At 45.3% G+C, this 19,809-nt stretch overlaps 1 protein-coding gene across 2 annotated transcripts in view; it reads right to left on the bottom strand.

The window, feature by feature from the left end:
- The window catches only part of GNAL (G protein subunit alpha L), a 166,181-nt gene extending 152,846 nt beyond the window's left edge, over positions 1 to 13,335 (bottom strand). The window contains exon 1 of one of the 2 annotated variants that reach the window (XM_066626568.1): positions 12,664 to 13,335. In XM_066626568.1, coding sequence (XP_066482665.1) covers positions 12,664 to 13,165 — 502 coding nt within the window. In that variant the 5' untranslated portion in view covers positions 13,166 to 13,335. Of the gene's footprint in view, positions 1 to 12,373; positions 12,442 to 12,663 lie in introns of those variants that run through there. The other variant, XM_066626571.1, reaches the window with a different exon arrangement.
- Positions 13,336 to 19,809: the final 6,474 nt, after the last annotated feature.

Raw genomic sequence — 19,809 nt, 5'->3', positions numbered from 1 at the left:
AGATTATTAGCAGAAACTGTGATGTGTTGAACTCGTCAGTCTAAAACTATATACTGTAAGGCTCTTTTCAAACCTTTCAAACCAATTAAGAATTCCTTATAATGCAAGTCTCTTCCAGTTTTTACCTGCAAGCATAGTTTGAGCCTGGCAGAGGCTGCGGACAGTCTGAGTCCAGCAGAGGTTGTGGACAGAGAGATTCCAGTGTCCTCAGCTGGGGTAAGAGGACCCTCTAGAGCAGAGGTTCTCAAACTGTGGGTCGCAACCCACTTGGTGGGTCGTGATTGAATTTCTGGTGGGTCGTGATAAGATGGCAGCCGCCATCTTGAAAAAGGGCAAAATGAAGTCGGCAGTGCCATTTTGAAAAAGGGCAGACCTGGGCAGCGCCATTTTGAGACAGGGCAAAGTGACCCAGGCAGAGCCATTCTGACACAGGGCAAGTAGACCCAGGCGGAGCCATTTTGAGACAGGGCAAGTAGACCCAGGTAGAGCCATTTTGAGACAGGGCAAGTAGACCCAGGCAGAGCCATTTTGAGAAAGGGCAAACAGACCCTTGGGGAGCTATTTTAGGCTTCCAGGCACAGAGTAAACAAACACAAAGAGCGGCTTGCACATGCACAGGGCAGGCAGTGTGTCACTTTCCCTCTGTGAGTGTACTGCTGCCCAGCCCCATTGAAAGGAGGGAAGAGGAGAGGAGTGTGTGCTTGGAGATTTTCAGATGAGTGCTCCCTCATTCTTGGGGGCATGCAGGACCCCTCTGTTTGGCTCCCTTTAACCCTAGGCAGGCAAGAGGGGACAATGGGTGGTGGCGGAGGAGGCTTCAGCGCCCACACTCTGCTGCCACATGCTCAGACAGGCAAGAGGGGGAGTGGAAAAGCACCCTGGAGTGGGGACCATGGGTGGCGGCGGCGGAGGCTTCAGTGCCCACACTCTGCTGCCACGCGCTCAGCCAGGCAAGAGGGAGTGTGGAGAGGCCAGGACAAGTGAGTGCTCCCAATATAGCTACCCCACTGTTTGGCTCCTTTTAGCAGCTGGGAGGAGAACAGTAGGGCATCCCTATCTTTCCAGCTGTGAAGGGGATGCTCCATGGCCCTGCCCCACACTTCTCTGATGCACACCATTAAAAGTAGTCAAACATATATGATACGTCTCTCCAAGTGCCTTGGTAATCTCTTCTGCACTGAATATATGTCTGAGAAGTTACAGACAGGAGTTTGGACCAGATGACCTTTTAGGTCATTCCATGATTTTGGTTATCTTTAGGTTTGTAACTGAAATTAACTGAAAGTGAAGTCAGTGTATGTGGTAGAGAAGCATTTGGAATCTTCATGGTAGTTTGTGAAATGGGGGTGCATTACTGATGATGGGAATGGTGGTGGCTGTCCTGGCAGCTGAGTGATTTCAAAGCCCTCAAGGCTCACTCCTTGCTTGTACCTCTGGTTCAATCTTCAGAGAATGACAGCTCTGTCATGGTGTTTCACCAATTTTGCTTTATTGTTGCCAGCTGACAGTTCTGGAATATGCTTAAAACTTCCTACTTCTTGGTGGTGGTTTTACAGATGCAGTTGTTAAAACTTTCATATTTAATCCTGGAAGCATTAAGAGATTCAGTAGAAATGGATAACTGCTTTTAAACACCAGACCTTTTCAGAGCACAGAATCATGTCATTAATTTTGCGAACTCAGAAGCCCTGACTTCCACATTGCCCTATGCCCGCCCAAACACTGTTTCACCTGCTGGCATCCTTGTCTCCAAAGCACCATCACCCAGGCTAGTTCCAGGGAGTGAGTAATAAGATTTAAGAACCTTTCCTTTTGGAGAACATTACAAAGCTACATTAAATGATGTTCCCAACTTAACACAATGGGCAGTAAGAAGGGCTGGCTTCTGGTATGGTACAATGGTAGTGGGGAGGGAGGAAAAATTGGAAGAAGCTTCTGAGCTGGAATATTTTCTCTTGTCATTTACAGTTTGAGTTCCTAGGTAAGAACAGTGATGTCACTTCCTGTCTGATGAAATCACTTCCAGCTCTGATATCACAGTGATGTCACTTCCTGCTTGATGATATCACTTCCTGCCATGACATCACTTCCAGGTTGATGACATCACTTCCGGTGGGTCCCAGACAGATTGTCATTCTCAAAAGTGGGTCCAAGGCTGAAAAGGGTGAGAACCACTGCTCTAGAGGAGATGTCTGCGGGGGAGGGGGGCGCAGACCTGATCAGTGGATAACTGAATCCAGATATAGGATCAATGGATACAGGGATGCCCCTGTACTTCACATAGACTCCATAAGCATATGTTTGGTACTGACTGCAAAGTGTAAATACAGGTGGAGCCTGTTTATCTATGTAATTTCAGGCAATATCCAGAAGTGCCCTTTTAGGACCTCTGGAGGCCTTCACGGCCCTTGGAAAGGCCCTCCAGGAGGCAGCAGAAGGCCCCTAAAAGTATCAGAAGGAGAAACCGGAAGTCGCCTTCCAACGCTTTCAGGGGCCTTTCTGAGGCCCATGGAGGCTGCATGCAAAACCGAAAGGCTTTGCCCAGAAACCAGAAGTGCCCTTCTAGGACCTGCAAAAGCCATTCTGCATGCAACCTCTGAACAGCTCTGGACACAATGCGTTTGGAGCTTGGTGGTACCCAAAATTTGCGTGATTTGGTTTCACACAAAATTCAATATCCATGAGGGTTCCAGGAATGGAAAACTCACAGATAATGAGGGTCATCCTGAACTTTTAATTTTGTAAAAGTGTGATGTAGGAAAAGGTATTTAAGTCTATGGCTGCAAACTAGACATCTTCATAGGAAAACATCAGAATGTTTGGTATCGATATTATATGGAATTTCTTGATCTGGGTGAAAACACTGAAATCCTACTGATAGGTCTGGAATAAGACCACAACCTCTCTTTGAAACCATGAAATACTTTGAGAACTCTTGATTATATCTACTAAGCATCTCTTAGTAGAAGAAGGCAGTATGAGAGGCTGGGATACATAAACACCTGAATATGCTGCTGTGAACTAAATAAGAAAAGTGGGAATAACATGTTGGAGAGTGTCCATCATTTGATGAAACTGGTCTGAAAAATTTGTTCTTAATTGTTAAAAAAAGTTGTTATGTTAGAAGAAGATGAAAAGGACACCGACTTAGAGATTGGGTCAGTGCTGAAATAAAGTCTGTTTTCACTTTCATTGTTTCAGAGTACCTCTACTTTTCAGTGACTTTACCACCATTCTCTCAAACATTTTTCCTCAAAACCCCACTTACTTATCACAACCTTTATACAAATGTGTAAGAGCCCCCAAAAGGGTGATGCTTCAGGGAACTGGACACAGTGAGGAAAAATTCAGGGATATGTGAGGTAAACACAGTGAGGTAATTCAGTAAAACTCATTAATCTTAGGAGCAATGGAACTGTGTCATCTCTAAGTTTGACTTCTCAGGCTTGAGGCATCTCTCTGAGCTAGCTGTTTTCTCTATAAGCCCTCCTCCTAACCCATGTGACTGGTAAGAATCTCACCATAGTGACCCCCAGTTCAAACTATAGTCACATAAGCATAGCAAACAGCTCATAAAGACTATAAAGAAGAATCTGCCTAAACTTTACCCAATCTGAGATAGAGACGTCCACCAAGATTGGTTGTGCAAACTCAAGGATGGAACATTTCCCATGCTTCCAAGCTTCAAGAATGTTCCTGAGCAACACCCTATTCACTAACCCAGGGAATGAAGGCTTTTCTGTAGCCTTAAACATCAGTACTGTGTTTGCACAGTATTCTCTAAGCCAAGGGGTCTCCAAACTTTTTGGCCAGTGAGACACATGAAATATTTGATGCAGTGCTGAGGGCCGCAAAAAAATTTGAAGATATAATTTAAATAAATAAATTAGAGATGGAACTTAGATGAATGAATAAATGAATTAGTGGGCTCATTCACTCAGCCTCTCCAGCCCTCAGAACACCCTCCAGATGAAATCAGAGCACAGCTCTTGTCATGTTCAGTTGAGTGGGCCAGAGGCTTTCAGGGGACAAGAGGCTGGCCGCAGGCAGGATAGAGGCTCACTCCGTACCTCATCTGGCCCCCGGGCCGGGGTTTGGAGACCCTTGCTCTAAGTTATAGTTGTTGGCCAGGCCTTGGACAAAAAACAAAGAAATGTGATTTTGTGCAATGTGTTTTGCAGCTCATCAAAAGACTCTCCTGCACTGGATGTGGAAATGTTGATGTGAAAACGTAAAAAGAAAACACACATTAGATCCTAGCAAGATGAAAAATTTGATGACTATAGGCAATTTTTCAAGTTTTTTGTTAGAAATCAGAATAGTCCATTATAGGCTATAAAACTGTTGTTAATTGAAAAAGAGCGCCTAACACAAAGGCATTTCAATATGTTGCTCAGAAACAACGTTAGGCTAGACCAGGGGTGTCCAAAGTTTTTAGCAGGAGGGCCACATCATCTCTCTGATACCATGTCGGGGGCCGAATTAATTTACATTTCAAATTTGAATAAATGTACATAAATGAATATATTAAAGATGAACTTATATGAATGAATGAAGGTCTTGCAGTAGTTCAAGGCCTATAAAAGGCCTTGCACAAAGTAAGGCTGGCCTTTCCTTTCCTGCTGCTACTGCATCACAGACATGAAACAGCAAGCAGTGGAGGGAGCCCTCATCCCACAGCTCACTCGAGAGGCCAAACAGTTGCCCTCACGCTGAGAGCAGTTGCATCGGGCCAGTGTGGGCTCCAACAAATCTCCAAAGGGCCAGAGGCTCATTGAAGACTGGGGGCTCCCTGAGGGCCACATAGAGAGGCCTTGAGGGCCGCAAGTGGCCCCCGGGCCGGGGTTTGGGCACCCCTGGGCTAGACAAACATACTACAAAACCACGGTTTGTTTAGATCAGGGGTGTCAAACTCATTTCATACTGAGGGCCGAATAGCATTCAATGTATCTGCTGTGGGCTGGAAGTGATGTCATTAGGCAGGAGGTGATGTCATTAAACATGTCATAACCAAAAATAAGCACCTTTTCTCATTCAGGAACTCAAAAGCTGTAAATGACAGAGGAGAAAATATGCAAATCTTGATCATATTTCAAGATATGGGAGAGCCCAATTCATGTGGTCTACCCTTTCAGCATTAACACCTCAGTACTGCTCAGTAGCTGAGAGTCTGAGGGCCCGATAAAAAGCTGCCGCAGGCCAAGTCTGGCCCCCGGGCCTTATGTTTGACAAACTGGTTTAAATAAACCATGGTTTTGCATTATGTCTGAACCCGAGCCTGCCCATAAACCAGGTTTTGACTGAGGTCAACAAACATGGGTCAGAGTCCTGGTGAGAAGTTGGTTTCCAGATCAGTATGCAATTTGACCTTATGTCTGAATTCACATCATTCATAAACTATAGCTAGGGCTCTTACTCCATCTCAAGAAGTTCTGAACCATGGCAATGGGAGTGAACTTATGACCTTGTAAAGCAGAATTGTGAACAGATGAGAAGCAATAGCAGGCAAGCAGCAGTGAACAATGGTTTCTCTGCTGTACAAGTTGAAGTTGAAACCATGATTTGGGTAATTAATTATGGTCAGCAACAACTATTTTCATTAAAGTGTAAACCCAGCCTTATTCTTATTAAGATATTCTCTGATATTATCTAAATATGTTGATACTTTTATCATGATTTACTTTTTTAAAAAAAATCCAAGGTTTTAAATCTATACATGATTGTGTGTAAAACAATAGCGCATTATATGCCATTTAAATAAATGGGCTGTCTTTAATTAATATTTTATCATTAAATTGCTGGACAAAAACCACACATTTCAGAAGATTATGCTTACAATGTGTTTTTATCCATGAAATATACTGTTGTGTTCCTCTGTAAGGAAACTGTATATTTGCTTTAGAAGGCAGTTCCCTTCATGGAAAAGGTTAATTAAAATTTTACAAGATCCAGCTCTAGCAGAAGGGATTACAAAGGCAACTGATGAAGGAAGGCAATATCATTCAAACAGTTAATGGCTTGCCATCTATATACAGGATCAAAGGGCAAGTGAAACAGTCATTACTAGAGTGAGGAAATAATAGTAAGTACGAAAATACTTCATGCTCTTCTTACCCAATCTTATCCTTTGATAGTTTATTATCTCAAACTCACATTGTTAAAAAGTTACCATCACATTTCTTTCTACTTTCTGAAATGTTCAGAATTCTTCACTGAAAAAAAGTTCTGTTTTCTCATAACATGCTGAATTCCAGATAATGACAAGCTATAATAAGTGAAGCCACATATAGTGCAATGGTGACATATCTACTCAGAAATAAGTTCCAATGTATTCAATACGGCTTACTTCTGGGAAAATGTGTGTAGGATAGGACTGCAGCCTGACATCCCAATCCTAAACTGCCCAGCACCCAGAGGAGCAGAAATGGCTACAGCTACATCCTATAGGTGCTGTGGCAGCTGCTGGAGTCTCCTTGGGGGAAAGAGACATTTGTACCCTTCCCTCAGGTAAGGATGCAAGGCCTGCAATGTATCTCCTCCAGTCTGTGCCAGTTATTTTGCTGGTGCAGACTGGAGGAGCTCCATGTCGAACTTTTAAGCCCAATACAAAACATTTGATCCAGTGGAGCAGGGTTCCACTGGTCCTACCCTCTCCCACCCCAGTTTTTCCCCCCGCTTTGCCCTCTACCCACCCTCTCATGTCTCCCCCACCCCCACCCCAACAAACCTTACCGAGGCGCAGAGCTCATCCCTTGCTCTGGGCGGCATCCGTCCAGCACTGGGCTCAGTGCCGACTGGTGCTGGGCCAGCACTGGCTGTCCCTACACGAGAAGTACCGTAAACATACTTTATGGCACATTTACGACACCCAGAGCTGGCAGTATACTTGTACTGTCAGTGCTGAAAAGGTCCTTTTTGGACGCTTAGGACGCAATCCTAATCAACTTCCCAGCACTGACCCAGCCTCAATGCAGCCCCAAGGTAACCCAAGGTAAGACAACAAACATGCCCTTACCTTGGGGAGGATCCCTTGACTCCCTCCCCACTGCAGGATGCAGTGTACACCGCATTGGCACAGTTATGTCAGTGCTGGAAAGTTGGTTAAAATTGCATCCTTAGCAAACTAACTTATAGTGGTATTAGTATGTGAGGTTCTGAGTAAAACAGAGGCCTTCATCTGGTAGCCTAGAAAAATAGCAAAACTGGCAAAGATATGCTACAGTGAATGACCAAAATTTAGTGAATGTTGATATTCACATGAGAACACAAACACTCAGCCTAATTTGGGAAGTCTGAAAATACAGATCTGCACATTCTCATTTCTGTTCATATCCATTCCACTTAGATCTGTCTCAACATTCACATGTGAAACTTACCAGATTTCTGACATTCCTGTCACACCAAAAATACACATAAATGAGAACACTAACTAATGAAAACATTACCATTTTATTACATTATTACTTCCAATAGACCAATACAAATCAAAGCTGCATGGGGTCAGAAAGCCTGTTTCCCAAAAACTATCTCAATAATGATGTACCACAAAGAGTAGGTACATCCTAGTAAAATGTAGATAGCAAAAAGATCTACAAACATTTCAGCTATGTGAACCAAGTCATCCACTGTGATGGCAGGAATCTAGGATCACTAGCTAATTAGATCAAATGGAAAAAATCAATTTCTACATGTAAGATCAAGCGCACCCAAACCCATTATTTTATTATAAATGTTTTTCACATATTATCCACCAGGAAATTAGGTATTATTGTAATACCTCAGGAAGAAAAGACCTTTAATTTAAATACATCCCAAACGGTTAAATAAAAAAGGTGAAGCCTCATGTTCAAAAGAAATCTGAAGGTAAGTTTTGACAAGAAACACACAAGACATTGAATTATGCTGCAGGCTGCCCATTTTCTCGCTTAGATTTCACATCATCAAACCAGGAAGTCAACATGAGCAATCTGACTCTTTAGCAGTCTTGCAAAGAAGATCACTTAGCAACTGTTCAACTCCCCTAGAAGCACAATCCTGTACATACCTACTCAGAAGCAGTGTGGACCTGCCATTGAATGAAAGGGGCAAATGTCCCCTGCACAGAGCCTTGTGCTCCTCTAGGACTGTGCAGGAGCCTCACTAAAGGCTCCTTTAGACTGACTAAAATGCGGTCAGAAACTGTGCTTCCGGTTTGCTGGAAACACAGTTTAAAATGTCAGGGAAGTTTCAGGAGGTTTCCCTGACATGTCCTGGAATTGTGTGAGGGAGGGTGGTGGCATCCTGTGGGGGTGCCATTGCAGGCCTTTGCCCCAGGGCGCGGGGTTGGGGAGGTCTGCCACTGCTCAGAAGTAAGTCCCAATGAATTTAATCATACTTACTCCCAGGTAAGTGAACGTGTGATTGCAGCTTCAATCTAATTCCAAGGTATTCCCCCAATGTTTCAGTAGCATCCCAAGTTTCTTCTCTCCCCAACCCATCCTCTTCTTCTATGGCTCTTCTCTTCAGCCCACATTCATAGCTACACCAAGAGGAGGAGGAAGTCAGGCAGCAAGGGCAGTGAATACAACAATAACACCAATTCATTAACACAGTTCATGCACTAAGGCAGGGTGTTAAACATAAGGCCTGGGGGCTGGATGTAGCCCGCAGAAGCTTTTTATCTGGCCCTCAGGCTCTCAGTTGCTGAGCAATGCTGAGGTGTCACTGCTGAAAGGGTGGCCAGCATGATAATTGGGCTCTCCCATATTTTGATATATGATCAATATTTGATAATTTTCTCTTCTGTCATTTGCAGCTCAGTGCATTGTTTTGTTTTTTCGCAGTGAGGGAGAATGCACGCACAGGGTTGCGCATGCTGTGTTTGCAAAGTGGGGTGTCTATCTTCTAATTAAACGGGCAGTTCGATCATCCACCCAGGCAGCGCTGCTCACTTGCGCACTGCCCAAGCAGCAGCCGACACAAATGTGCTGTAAGTCGACGCTGGGCCTCCATGACAGCAGGAGGACGTTGGGCACCTGCAAGCAGTAAGTAGCTCACTGCTTGGTGGGAAGGCGTTCTGGGCAGGGGGAAGGCAGTAGGGGCAGTGATCCATGGGGCAGTTCAGGTCTGGGAGGGGGCAGGGATGACAGCAGAAGCTGCCACTGGATCTTATTCCTCCTTCCCACACCTGGAAGCCTGACATGGCCACTCAAATCTGCACCAGTCATTTTGCTCTGAGCAGATCTGAGTAGACCATCTGAGCAGACCCACAGGGGCTGCATGGGATAAGGAAACCAATGTTCTCTAACCCTGAAGAGACCTCAGGCTAGTTTCTCCTATCCCGCAGGATACAGTAATGGTCATTTCAGCACCGCTGGCCTGCAGGGCAGGCGGACAGCATAGGATTGGGCCCTTAAAAAAGTAATTAACTAGAGAATGGATATTTCATTGGTTACCTTAGAGCAGCGATTTTCAGTCTCTCTCATCTCATGGCACACTGAAAAGGTACTAAAATTGTCAAGGCACACCATCGGGTTTTTGGCAATTGACAACACACACCCTGCTGCCAGTGGGGGGGGGGGCTCACAACCCCATTGGCCCTACTAATAAATTATCTTCCCCCAAATTGCTGTAGCACACCTGTGGACCACTTGCAGCATACTAGTGTGCTACGGCACAGTGGTTGAAAATGGCTGCCTCAGAGCAATTCCTCAAGTAATCTGCTCATTCTGAGCTTGTTTGAACTTACCCATCATCCTCACTGCTGAATACAGCACATAGCTTTTACCAAACTTTCGCCATAACAAAGTAATCTCAATTTTTATATTTTTAGCTAGCACATGTATCTAGCTAGGTTTATACAAAGTTACACCTTGAAACCATAATCATGTTCTATGCCAACAGCAAGGTTTTTTGTTTTTTGTTTAATTACCATCTAACACACACTATTGTGAACACTATAAACTTCCACTACAAACCAAGGGCGATGGTTTATTTTTAGAACAGATACTATTTTGGCATTCAGTGCTGGCACATTTACAAAACAAAATATTTTTAACTGGTCCATTTCCTTCTTAACGTTTATGAGGAAATTCACTGGTATATATGTAAAACAAGATAAAGGGGTGAAAGTAACCTACAATAAATAATCCATTTTGAAATTACGAACATTTCAACAGTGTAAAAGAAATTAAAGATTTATAATCTTGCTTTGGAAGATGCAACTACCAGTTTACTACTTAAAAAAAAATAAGCCACACACATTCCAGCTTATTTCTTCAGGGAAATCAGATTCATCACTTAAGTATCCCTATAGCTTTCGCTATGTAAAAAAGCAGTTCTAATGAAGCTTCTAGAGAGAATACATACTAATTAAAAACCGCCATCAAGAACAGTACACCATTATGAAACATAGCTAGACTTCTATAAATGTTAAAATACTAGACTATTCAATTGCCCCTCCGTTGGCCTTTCTGTCTCTCCCATTTTTGCCAAGATCTACTGTGATGCCACAGTTTGAGACCAGGTAACAATTCTCAGTGAATTAAGTCTAGCAGACTGGCTCTGTTAGATTCCCAATCCTACGCATATCTACTCAGAAGTAAGTCCCAATGAGTTCAATAGGGCCTACTGCCTGGAAAGTATGGATAGGATTTCAGCCTTGCAGACTGATCCTATGGCACCTCAGTGCCTAGCGCTGGGTGTCACAAGCATACCATAAGGCATGTTTGCACCACTCTGAGCGTAACTTGTGCCTGCGGAGAGGCCTGCACTGACCCATCAACACGGCAGTTCAAATGCTGGCAGTGAAGAGGTGTGTGGGGAAGTAGGGAGGGTAGAGGGGAGTCATGGCAGAGATGTTCCTGGGTGGAGGGAGGACAGGGAGGTGGAATGGGGAAGCGACCTGCAGGGGGGACAGGGACGACCAGCAGAGATAGTCAAGTCTGTGCCAGCGGTTTAGCACTGAGCAGGCTAGGGCTTTACTCAGGGTAAGGGGACAAATGTTCCCTTCCTCTAAGGCAGCCATTTGCAACCACTGTGCCGTGGCACACTGGTGTGCCATAAATGGTCTGCAGGTGTGCTGCAGGAGTTTGAGTAAGGGTCATTTATTAGTAGGGCCATTGGGGGATGTAAGCCCCCCACCAACAGCATGGTGTGCCTTGTCAGTTCAAAAAAACTGATGGTGTGCCTTGACAATTTTAGTACCTTGTTAGTGTGCCATGATATGAAAAAGGTTGAAAATCACTGCTCTAAGGTAACCTCCAGCCTGCTTGTACACAGCACTGATTACAGTGGTGGGCGTTTAGCACCACTGTTCCTGTACTGCAGGGGTGTCCAAAGTTTTTGGCAGGAGGGCCACATCATCTCTCTGACACTGTGTCGGGGGCAAGGGAAAAAAAGAATTAATTTACATTTAAAATTTGAATAAATTTACATAAATGAATATATCAGAGATGGAACTTATATGAATGAATGAAGGTTTTGCAATAGCTCAAGGCCTATAAAAGGCTTTGCACAAAGCAAGGCCGGCCTTTCCTTTGCTGCCGCTACTGCATCACAGACATGAAACAGCAAGCACTGGAGGGAGACCTCATCCCACAGGTCAAACAGTTGCCCTCACACTGAAAGCAGTTGTGTGGGGCCAGTGCAGGCTCCAGCAAATCTCCGGAGGGCCAGAGGTTCACTGGAGACTGGGGGCTCCCTGAGGGCCGCATTGGGAGTCCTCAAGGGCCGCAAGTGGCCCCAGGGCCGGGGTTTGGGCACCCCTGCTGTACTGGATAGGACTGGGCTCTCAGTCTCCACACCTGAGATTAGGAAAAAAGGAAAAACCATCTTCTTTCAGGTTCAGGTGCTTAGCAACTTTGAAAAGCTTTCACTTTCCCCTACAACAGGCAGAAGAATTATGCTTTTGCTTGCGCTACGCAACTTATTTTTACAAAAATTTTGACATTTATCCTACAGGTACCTCTGCCAGTGTGCATTGGGGTTCTGCTCTCTGTTTCTAGCATACTGTAAAATGGAAAACCATACTATGGGTAGCCGTTCTACAGACCAATCTGAAGGAAAGGCAAAAGATTTATATGATCTGAAGATTTTTAATGTCAGAAAAGTGGGGGGGGGAGAAGAATTAGAGGAAAAGCTAAATGTCAGAAGGGAGCAGAAGAGGTAGGTGTGGGGGGGGAGTAAAGGGATGGAGCAAATGCAGGGCGGTTGACAGCCCAATCCTATCCACACTTTCCTGGCAGTAAGCCCCATTGACTCTAATGAGTCGTACTTCTGAGTAGACATTCATAGGATTGGGCTGGTAGTGGTTTAGACTTGGCATATTCAGGTTCGAATCCCTGCTCAGCCAAGAAAGGGTGATCTTGGTCCACTTTCTCTCAGTTGCACCTACCTCACAGGGTGGTTGGGAGGACAAAGGGGGAGCAGCTGTGTACACCGCCCTGAGCTCTTTGGGGGGGGGGGGTGGATAGCAGTAAACCAAGCGCCCAGGCTGATTCATGCAGGAGGGCGATGAAGGCGGGCAGCCCAAGGGTGAGGTGCCCGAGGGTGGCAGGAAACCCCTTCTGGGACCCCCGTCCCAAGCGGCCACGCGCTCCCCCCGTCCTCCCCAGAGGCGGCCGTCCAGCCAGCGCCACCTGCGCGCCGGGCGGGGTGGGGCGGCTCCTTCCCGGCACGACCTACCCAGCAGCAGCAGGCGGTGCGTCTGCTTGTACTCGCGCTTCTGCTCCTTGAGCGCCCGGTCGATGCTCCTGCTGATCTTCCTGGCCTCCTTCTCCGCCTCGCGCTCCTCCACGCGCTGCTTCTCCCAGGGCTTCTGCAGCGCCAGCGGCGCGGGCTTGGCCTGAGGCGGCCCCGGGGGCTGCGGCTGCTGCTTCTCCGCGGGAGCCGCCCCGTTGCCCCCACCGTTCTGCAAGAGCAGCAGCGGCCCGTCCGCCTCCCCCGCGCGAGGCTTCCCGCCGGCGCCCTCCGACTCCCCGCCGCCGCCCTTGCCCGCGCCCCTGCCCCTTCCTCCGCCGGCCTGGGCGCCCGGCGCGGGGGGCCGGGCTGAGGGCTCCGCGCCGGGCGGCGGCGGCGGCTCGGGGTCCGAGGTGGTGGCGGTGGCGGTGGCGGCGACGCTGGAGACGGAGCCGCCGCCGGAGGGCTCGCCGAAGAGCCGCGGGCGCAGGCTGTAGCAGAGCCCCATGTCTCGGTCCGAGGCGCGCCTCCAGGGGGCGACGGCCGGGCGCGCGTCCGGGCTGGCGGGAAGGAAGGAAGGGACTCAGCGCTCGCCGCGGTCCCCGTGCGTCAGGGCCGCGGAGGGCGCGCCAGGCAGCCCCTCCTCACAGCCCCGCGGCCGCCGGGCCATCTTGCATCTTCCTCTCCTCAGGACAAGCGGGGGCGGCGGCTCCTCGCCTCGGATCACCTGACGCGCACCGCCGCGGCCAGCGGGTCCACCTTACCGTAAATACCCCAGCGGAAGCCCACCGCGCTTCCAGGAGGCTTGGGAAAGAGCCAGGGCGTGTACGCGCTGTGTGTGTTTTGTGTGTGTGTACACACGCAGCCAGGGAGGAGGCTTGCCCTTCTCTCTCTCTCTCTCTCACACACACACACACACACACACACAGAGGAGGCTCGCCCTTCTTTCACAAACACGCACACGCATAGGAGTCTTGCCCTTCACACACATACACACACACACGAGGCTCGCCCTTCTCACAAAAACACGCACACGCATAGGAGTCTTGCCCTTCACACACACACACACACACACACACACAGAGGCTCACCCCCCCTCACACGCGCGCGCGCTCACACACACACACACACAGCAAGCCGCCCAAAGGGTGTTATGTGCGTGCACACAGGCAGAGCTGTCCTCTACAGTCCCTTTCCTTGAGATGCAAGCAGGGGACAAAGCTGCCTTTTGCCTTCCTTTCTTGCACACTGGCACTCCCTCCTCCCTCAAACGGAGGCATCCCTTCCTTCCTGATACAGACTCTCTCCTTTCCCTGCTCTGTTTATTGCCAAAGCATTTGATGATGGTCTTCATGATGATGCCTCCACCCATCTTGATAGAACTATTTTTGTTTTTCCCCTATCTGTCCTTTGGACTGTCTCAGCATGATGATAGCAGTGCATGCATTGACTAAGATGTGTGGGTGTCCTGCCCAGTTTGAACTGGCCGAGTGAAGGTCAAACCATATACAGAAATCTGTATAGATTAGTTTGTTGTGACACCTCTCAGAAAACAGTGGGAAAGGATGCTGTGCATGGTGTCAGTCTTTTGATGGCTTCAGTATATGAATCCATCATGTAAGATGACTTCTTACCATATTCTGGAAGGCAACAGACTCAGGGCAAAATCCTATGCAACTTTCCAGCACTGGTGCAGCCATGCCAATGGGGCATACACTGCAGTCTGTGGTAGGAGGGCAATCACAGAGGCCTCCTCCAGGTAATGGAATGTTTGTTTCCTTTCTTTGGGGTTGCATTGCTGCTGCACCATTACTGGAAAGTTGGATAGGACTCATCAACTACCCTGTGAGAGATGGTCATGGGAACAGACCATTTTTGACACTGTGCAATATTTCCCAACACAAGCGTTGAAATAACCTGAAAGCTACAGCTGCTGCTCTTCACTATAATGGTGATTACGGTTGCCAACCCCCTCAGGACTGGCTGGGAGTCTCCAGGAATCATCAATCTCCGACTACTAAAAGCAGTCTTGGAGATTTTAACAAGATTTCCAGGATTTTTCAACATTGCATCATATTGGAAAAAAAGCCATATCTCCAGGAATAGCTTACGTCAGAGCTGGCAACCCTACATGGGATGGTCAGACATGAAGATAAAGCATTGGTTTAATCAAGCAATTAGGATCTTCTCTGCAGTTCACATGTATATGCTACCTACTATTCTGCTATTACAAAGACACACATTTTTAACTTTATAAGGTTGCTTCTTCCCACACATTTTCAGAATACAAATAGAAAACTATAAAGTTGTGTTTAGGCATTTTTTCTCTGTATTGCACATGTGCTGTCGGATCTAAATTAAAACCAGAGGTGAAGAAAAGCCTTGTGTTTCTGTTGTTTTCCTTTACTTCATATTTGTAGAAGAAGAATTAGCCACGCTTGTAGATTTAAGGTGGATGCCATACTGATATCCTTGATAGAGGATTGGTTGAAAGTTGTTACATGCTACTTAGGCACAGAAGTATTTCCACTTTGTCAACTACATCTTTTGGATCCAGGATTTCACTGAGTGAACTAAGATGTCCTTTAGCCTCCCCAAATACTGAATAAGATCATTGTGGCAACTTCAGTTTTTCACAGTGATGGTGCAGTATTTGGATTCAGTTTTGAGAAAGGAAGTTTAGTCAGAAGGGTCAGTGGAGGTACTCATTGCTCACCATCTTGAGCAGAGATGCAAACCAGATTTGCCTCAGCCACCACTCTGTTATCAAGGTGTAGTTAGTGTTGAACTTGTGTATCCTATTGGTGATGAGTGGGAAGAGGGGGAATGCAGAAAACAGGGCCTGTTCTCATGTGAATAAAAATGTATTCCCTGTGGACTAGGGATAGTGTCCAGCAGAATTCCTGGCACTTGTTGTGATTTGTGGCAAAGAGATCCAGCATAGTGTGACCCCAGCAATATATTGTAGACTGGAAGACCTTGATATTGAAACTCCATTTTTGGGCAACTGCTTTGCTTTCACTCTGCTGAGGGCATCTTCCAAATAGTTGGACAATCCATAATCCTCTGTTTGATTCTGTAGCACATAGCTATTGTGTTGTCCATTAGAATCTGTACTACATGACTCTTCAAAGATAGCAGGAAAGATCTGAGCCCTTTGAAGATAGCCAACAACTCTAGAAAGTTGATGAGATTTCCTTTGTTGCAGTGTCCAAGTCACATTGATTTGGTGGGAACAGCAGTAACCACTACATCCCCTCAATGAAGTACTGGTTGTTATTGTACATTGGGATGGAAGGCATGCCCTCAGAGTGATTGGCTAGACTAGTCCAGTAGGATTGGGCTGTTGGCTCTCATACAGCAAATCACCTGGACTTTCTTCCCCCTCCTGCTTTGCAGCTGTTCAGTTAAGGTCCAGGTTCTCAGATTTGTGTCTGCCACCAAATGTGTGGTTCCAGCCTTTATGGCACTTTGCAGCTAATATTTCCTAGGAGATTCTGTACTGGAAATGTGTTTTGGGACAAATATTCAAATTTGAAAGATAGGTTTGATTTTATAAAATGTTAAATTGCCACAAATCGTAAAGGATTATGTTCCAACTTGCATGTTTCAGTTACAACACTTAAAGTAAAACTTTTCACCTTTCATTTGTTTTCATAAAGTCTAGAAACAGTAGCCTTAGAAAGTGATCTACCTGATCCGTTTTATTAAAGAAAATGCTACATTCCTATTAACATTATTTTCAGTCATCCAATATATGCGCTAAAACAATGTCCGTTCATAACGATTAGACAAAAAAGTACTAATATATACGTAGGAATGTTAAATAAAAATAATTTTTGAAGAGTGTACATTTCATACAAATTGACCATTCACTGAAGTTTGACCCAGAGATGATTTCATCAGGGCGGACCCAGTGGAAATGAAATTAAATCATGTGAGCTCAACAGTTCAAAAGCCGCAATTAAAATGAGGAAGCAGCTAATGACAGAAAAATAAAGGAAAGCACAGGAAATCAATTACAATTTTCAGAAAGAGAGTGGTAGCGAGCTTTATAGAAGATACAGCAGTTAATAAAATATGAGCAAAATTAGTGTTGCAAACAGTAATACACAGAAATAAGGTTATGTCTATAGTTCCATTCAGAAAAATGAGCAACTAACTGAAAACTTTAATACTAATATATACCACTTTTTAATTTTAAAAAGTTACCAAGGTGGTGTGCATAACAGAAGGAATAAAGAGATGGTTCCTTGTCTCAAAGGGTTCATCATACTAAAAAGGCACAAGGGAGATCAGCAAACAGCCATTGAGAGGGATGCTATGCTGGGATAAATAGGGCACAGTTGCTCTCCCTTTGCTGAATCCAAGAAGCACTGCTTTTAAAGGTTACAGGGGTTACCTGTAAGCATCTGCATTTGCTTGAAATCATGTTAATACAAATGTGCTGTTTTCTTTGTCTTAAATGTCTTTCCATGATCAGTTTTATATCTCAATTCAACACAAGAGCCAATTTGCCTTCCATACTTTTAGCTGGTATTATCTCCTTTCTGCTTCTCTGTTTCTAGTGGAAACCAGTACTCAGTCCTCCCAATGTATCTGTAATTATTTATACAACATATGTCTGTCTTTTTCAACAGCAGTACATAATTATTGTCTAACTGCATTCTTATGACTTGTTTAGATTGCCACCCTAAATATACTTCCTTGGAAATTCTGTCAGCATGAATGGAGCTTTCTGCCCTCTAAATATATTTGTTTCAAATAGTATTTTATTAATCATGTAGTAACTGACCTGCTAAAACAGTGGTTCTCTACACGGGAGCTGGGAACCTGGGAAGTTCTGGCAGGGGCTGGGTGAGGGCCCAGTGACAGCACTGTATTGAAAAACAAAAGTGGGCTCCAATCAACAATTGGACCCATTTGCAGCAGTAGGGAGGCCCACGGAGGGACTATGAGCCTTCTGCACCCTGCCAGAGGCCAGCGCAACCCCTCAGGTCGGTTTAAAAGCCCCTTGGTCCCGGAGGCAGCATGATCGCTATGACACTTTCAGGGAACTCATTTCTGGGCCACTCCCCTTAAGGGGGAATGGCCATCTTCTGGTACCTCTGGTGGGTCATGACTCATCAGTTTGGGAACCACTGTGCAAGGGTAAATCATGAGTGTAGCCTAGAGAGAATGAGGAGCATGCCAAAGTCTCATTAAAACCAGTGGAACATAAGCACCTAACTGTGTTTAATTTGTGTTGCTACCAGAGCTTAATGTTTTTCTGGAAAATTATGCTCTTCATTTATAATTTAATCTACAATTTAATTTCATATGATTTCCACTACTTAGATGGGATATTAACAGCACAATCCTAGGCACGTCTACTCAGAAGTGTCCCATTGTGTTCAATGAGTTTACTCCCAGGAAAGTGTGTGTAGGCTTGCAGCCTAAAAATAGGTTATGCGGTTGAGCAAATCTAGTTCACTTATTGTTCACAGTGAGGTACAACAGCAAATATTATAATGGAAGGATGTTCCCTTCCCCTGTGCCATGCAGACCACCAGTGAGGTTTACAACAGCAGTAGCAGTGACTACTGGGAAACAAGCTGTTAGGGTGATGCTTTTATCCTTCATGTCTTCCGTTGCCTTTATTGGAAACATTTTTTGTGGGGCCCCTAGTTCCTCTTCTCACTGAAATATTTTCTTCCTTTGTCCTTTAGCCTTTTACTCATATTTACAGGAATCACAGAATCCTCCCTGTGCTCCAAAAGGGTCAGAGTACCCTCAGGATACAGGCCTAGGTGATGCCAGAGGTCCTGAGTTTGGGAGCACATGGGGGGGAGGTCTTGAGGGCAATCTGGACAAAAACAGTGTGGTTGGCTAGGTTTACGGCAAGTGATGGCCACAGGCTTGGTCAGGGGAGGGGGCTGTCTCACCCTGGGTCCTCCTCTATTACCTTGGCTCATGTATGTGGGTCCTGAGCGGCTCAAGCCTCTGCCCTGCTCAGCTGTCTCACCCTCCTCACTGGCCTGGTAGGTTATGCTATAAAGGGAGAATGCATAAAGGGAGGGAGAATTCTTATGTTATAAAGGGAAAACCTATAAACCTCTGGGTTGTAGAGGTAGCCTATCTCTGAATGCCAGATGCAAGGGAGTGGCAACAAGGTACAGGTATATTGTTGTCTTGATTGCTTCCTGAGGCATCTGCTGGCACTGTGAAATACAGGAAGCTGGACTAGATGGGCCCTTGGCCTGATCCAGCAGTGCTCTTCTTATGGTTAAGGAAGCCCATCAATTCAAATTGTAAGAAGCTACTTTGGAATATCTTTCCTGTTAAGTTGACCTAGACCATAGGCTGAATATATCTCAGAGTAAAACCTAAGCACAATTCTCTCCATGTCTGTACATACTTACCCAGTTCAATAAAGCTTACTCTCAAGTAAGCATGTTTAGGATTGCTTTCTAGGTACTTAAATGAGCATTGAAACTGGGGTGCTAATGGGGTATTAATGGCTTTGTATTTTGAGTGATATTGACCAACCTATACTGAGAACTGTGAGTCTTGTTTCAGTTAATTTGGCCTCAAATAACTGATAAGGCTCAGATGTGGTATAGTATGTTCACACCTTGAATGTTATACAAATGCATATTGAGCACATGAAACCAATTTATACTATAGATTACAGAATATTTTAGCATGCCTGATAGCATATGTCTCTATTTTTCATTCAGTAATATAAATGAATAAATGACATTATGAAGTTGTTTAATTTAGGCAAGAAGGTATACAGTGGCCTCTGTTGGCTGTTCCATCACACTGACCTGATAAACTTATATAAGCAAAAGATTGTTCTTCAAATTGTCATTTTAAGAACTGTCCAAGAAAACCCCTCCCATTAACACAATCACTACCATTATGAATAAAGAAGAAAAGAGGCTAGAACAAACCCTGTCTACATGCTGTACATTTACAGCAGTTAGAATATCAGTGTGTTGTGGTCTCTGAGTTTTGTTTTATATATTATTAAAATATGGATTTCATCTCATGTCTTTAAATAAACCCTCAGGGTATCTTAAAGCATGATTATAAAAAGTATAATAATGGCTGATCTTGGGAACAGAGAGATGGCCGGGGCCACTGATATGAGCACTCCTGAATGTTCCT

This window comes from Tiliqua scincoides, chromosome 4 (assembly GCF_035046505.1).
Source record: "Tiliqua scincoides isolate rTilSci1 chromosome 4, rTilSci1.hap2, whole genome shotgun sequence".
Classification (NCBI taxonomy): Eukaryota; Metazoa; Chordata; class Lepidosauria; order Squamata; family Scincidae; genus Tiliqua; species Tiliqua scincoides.
Note: the sequence above shows the minus strand (reverse complement) of the source record. Positions and strands in the feature narration are given on the sequence as shown.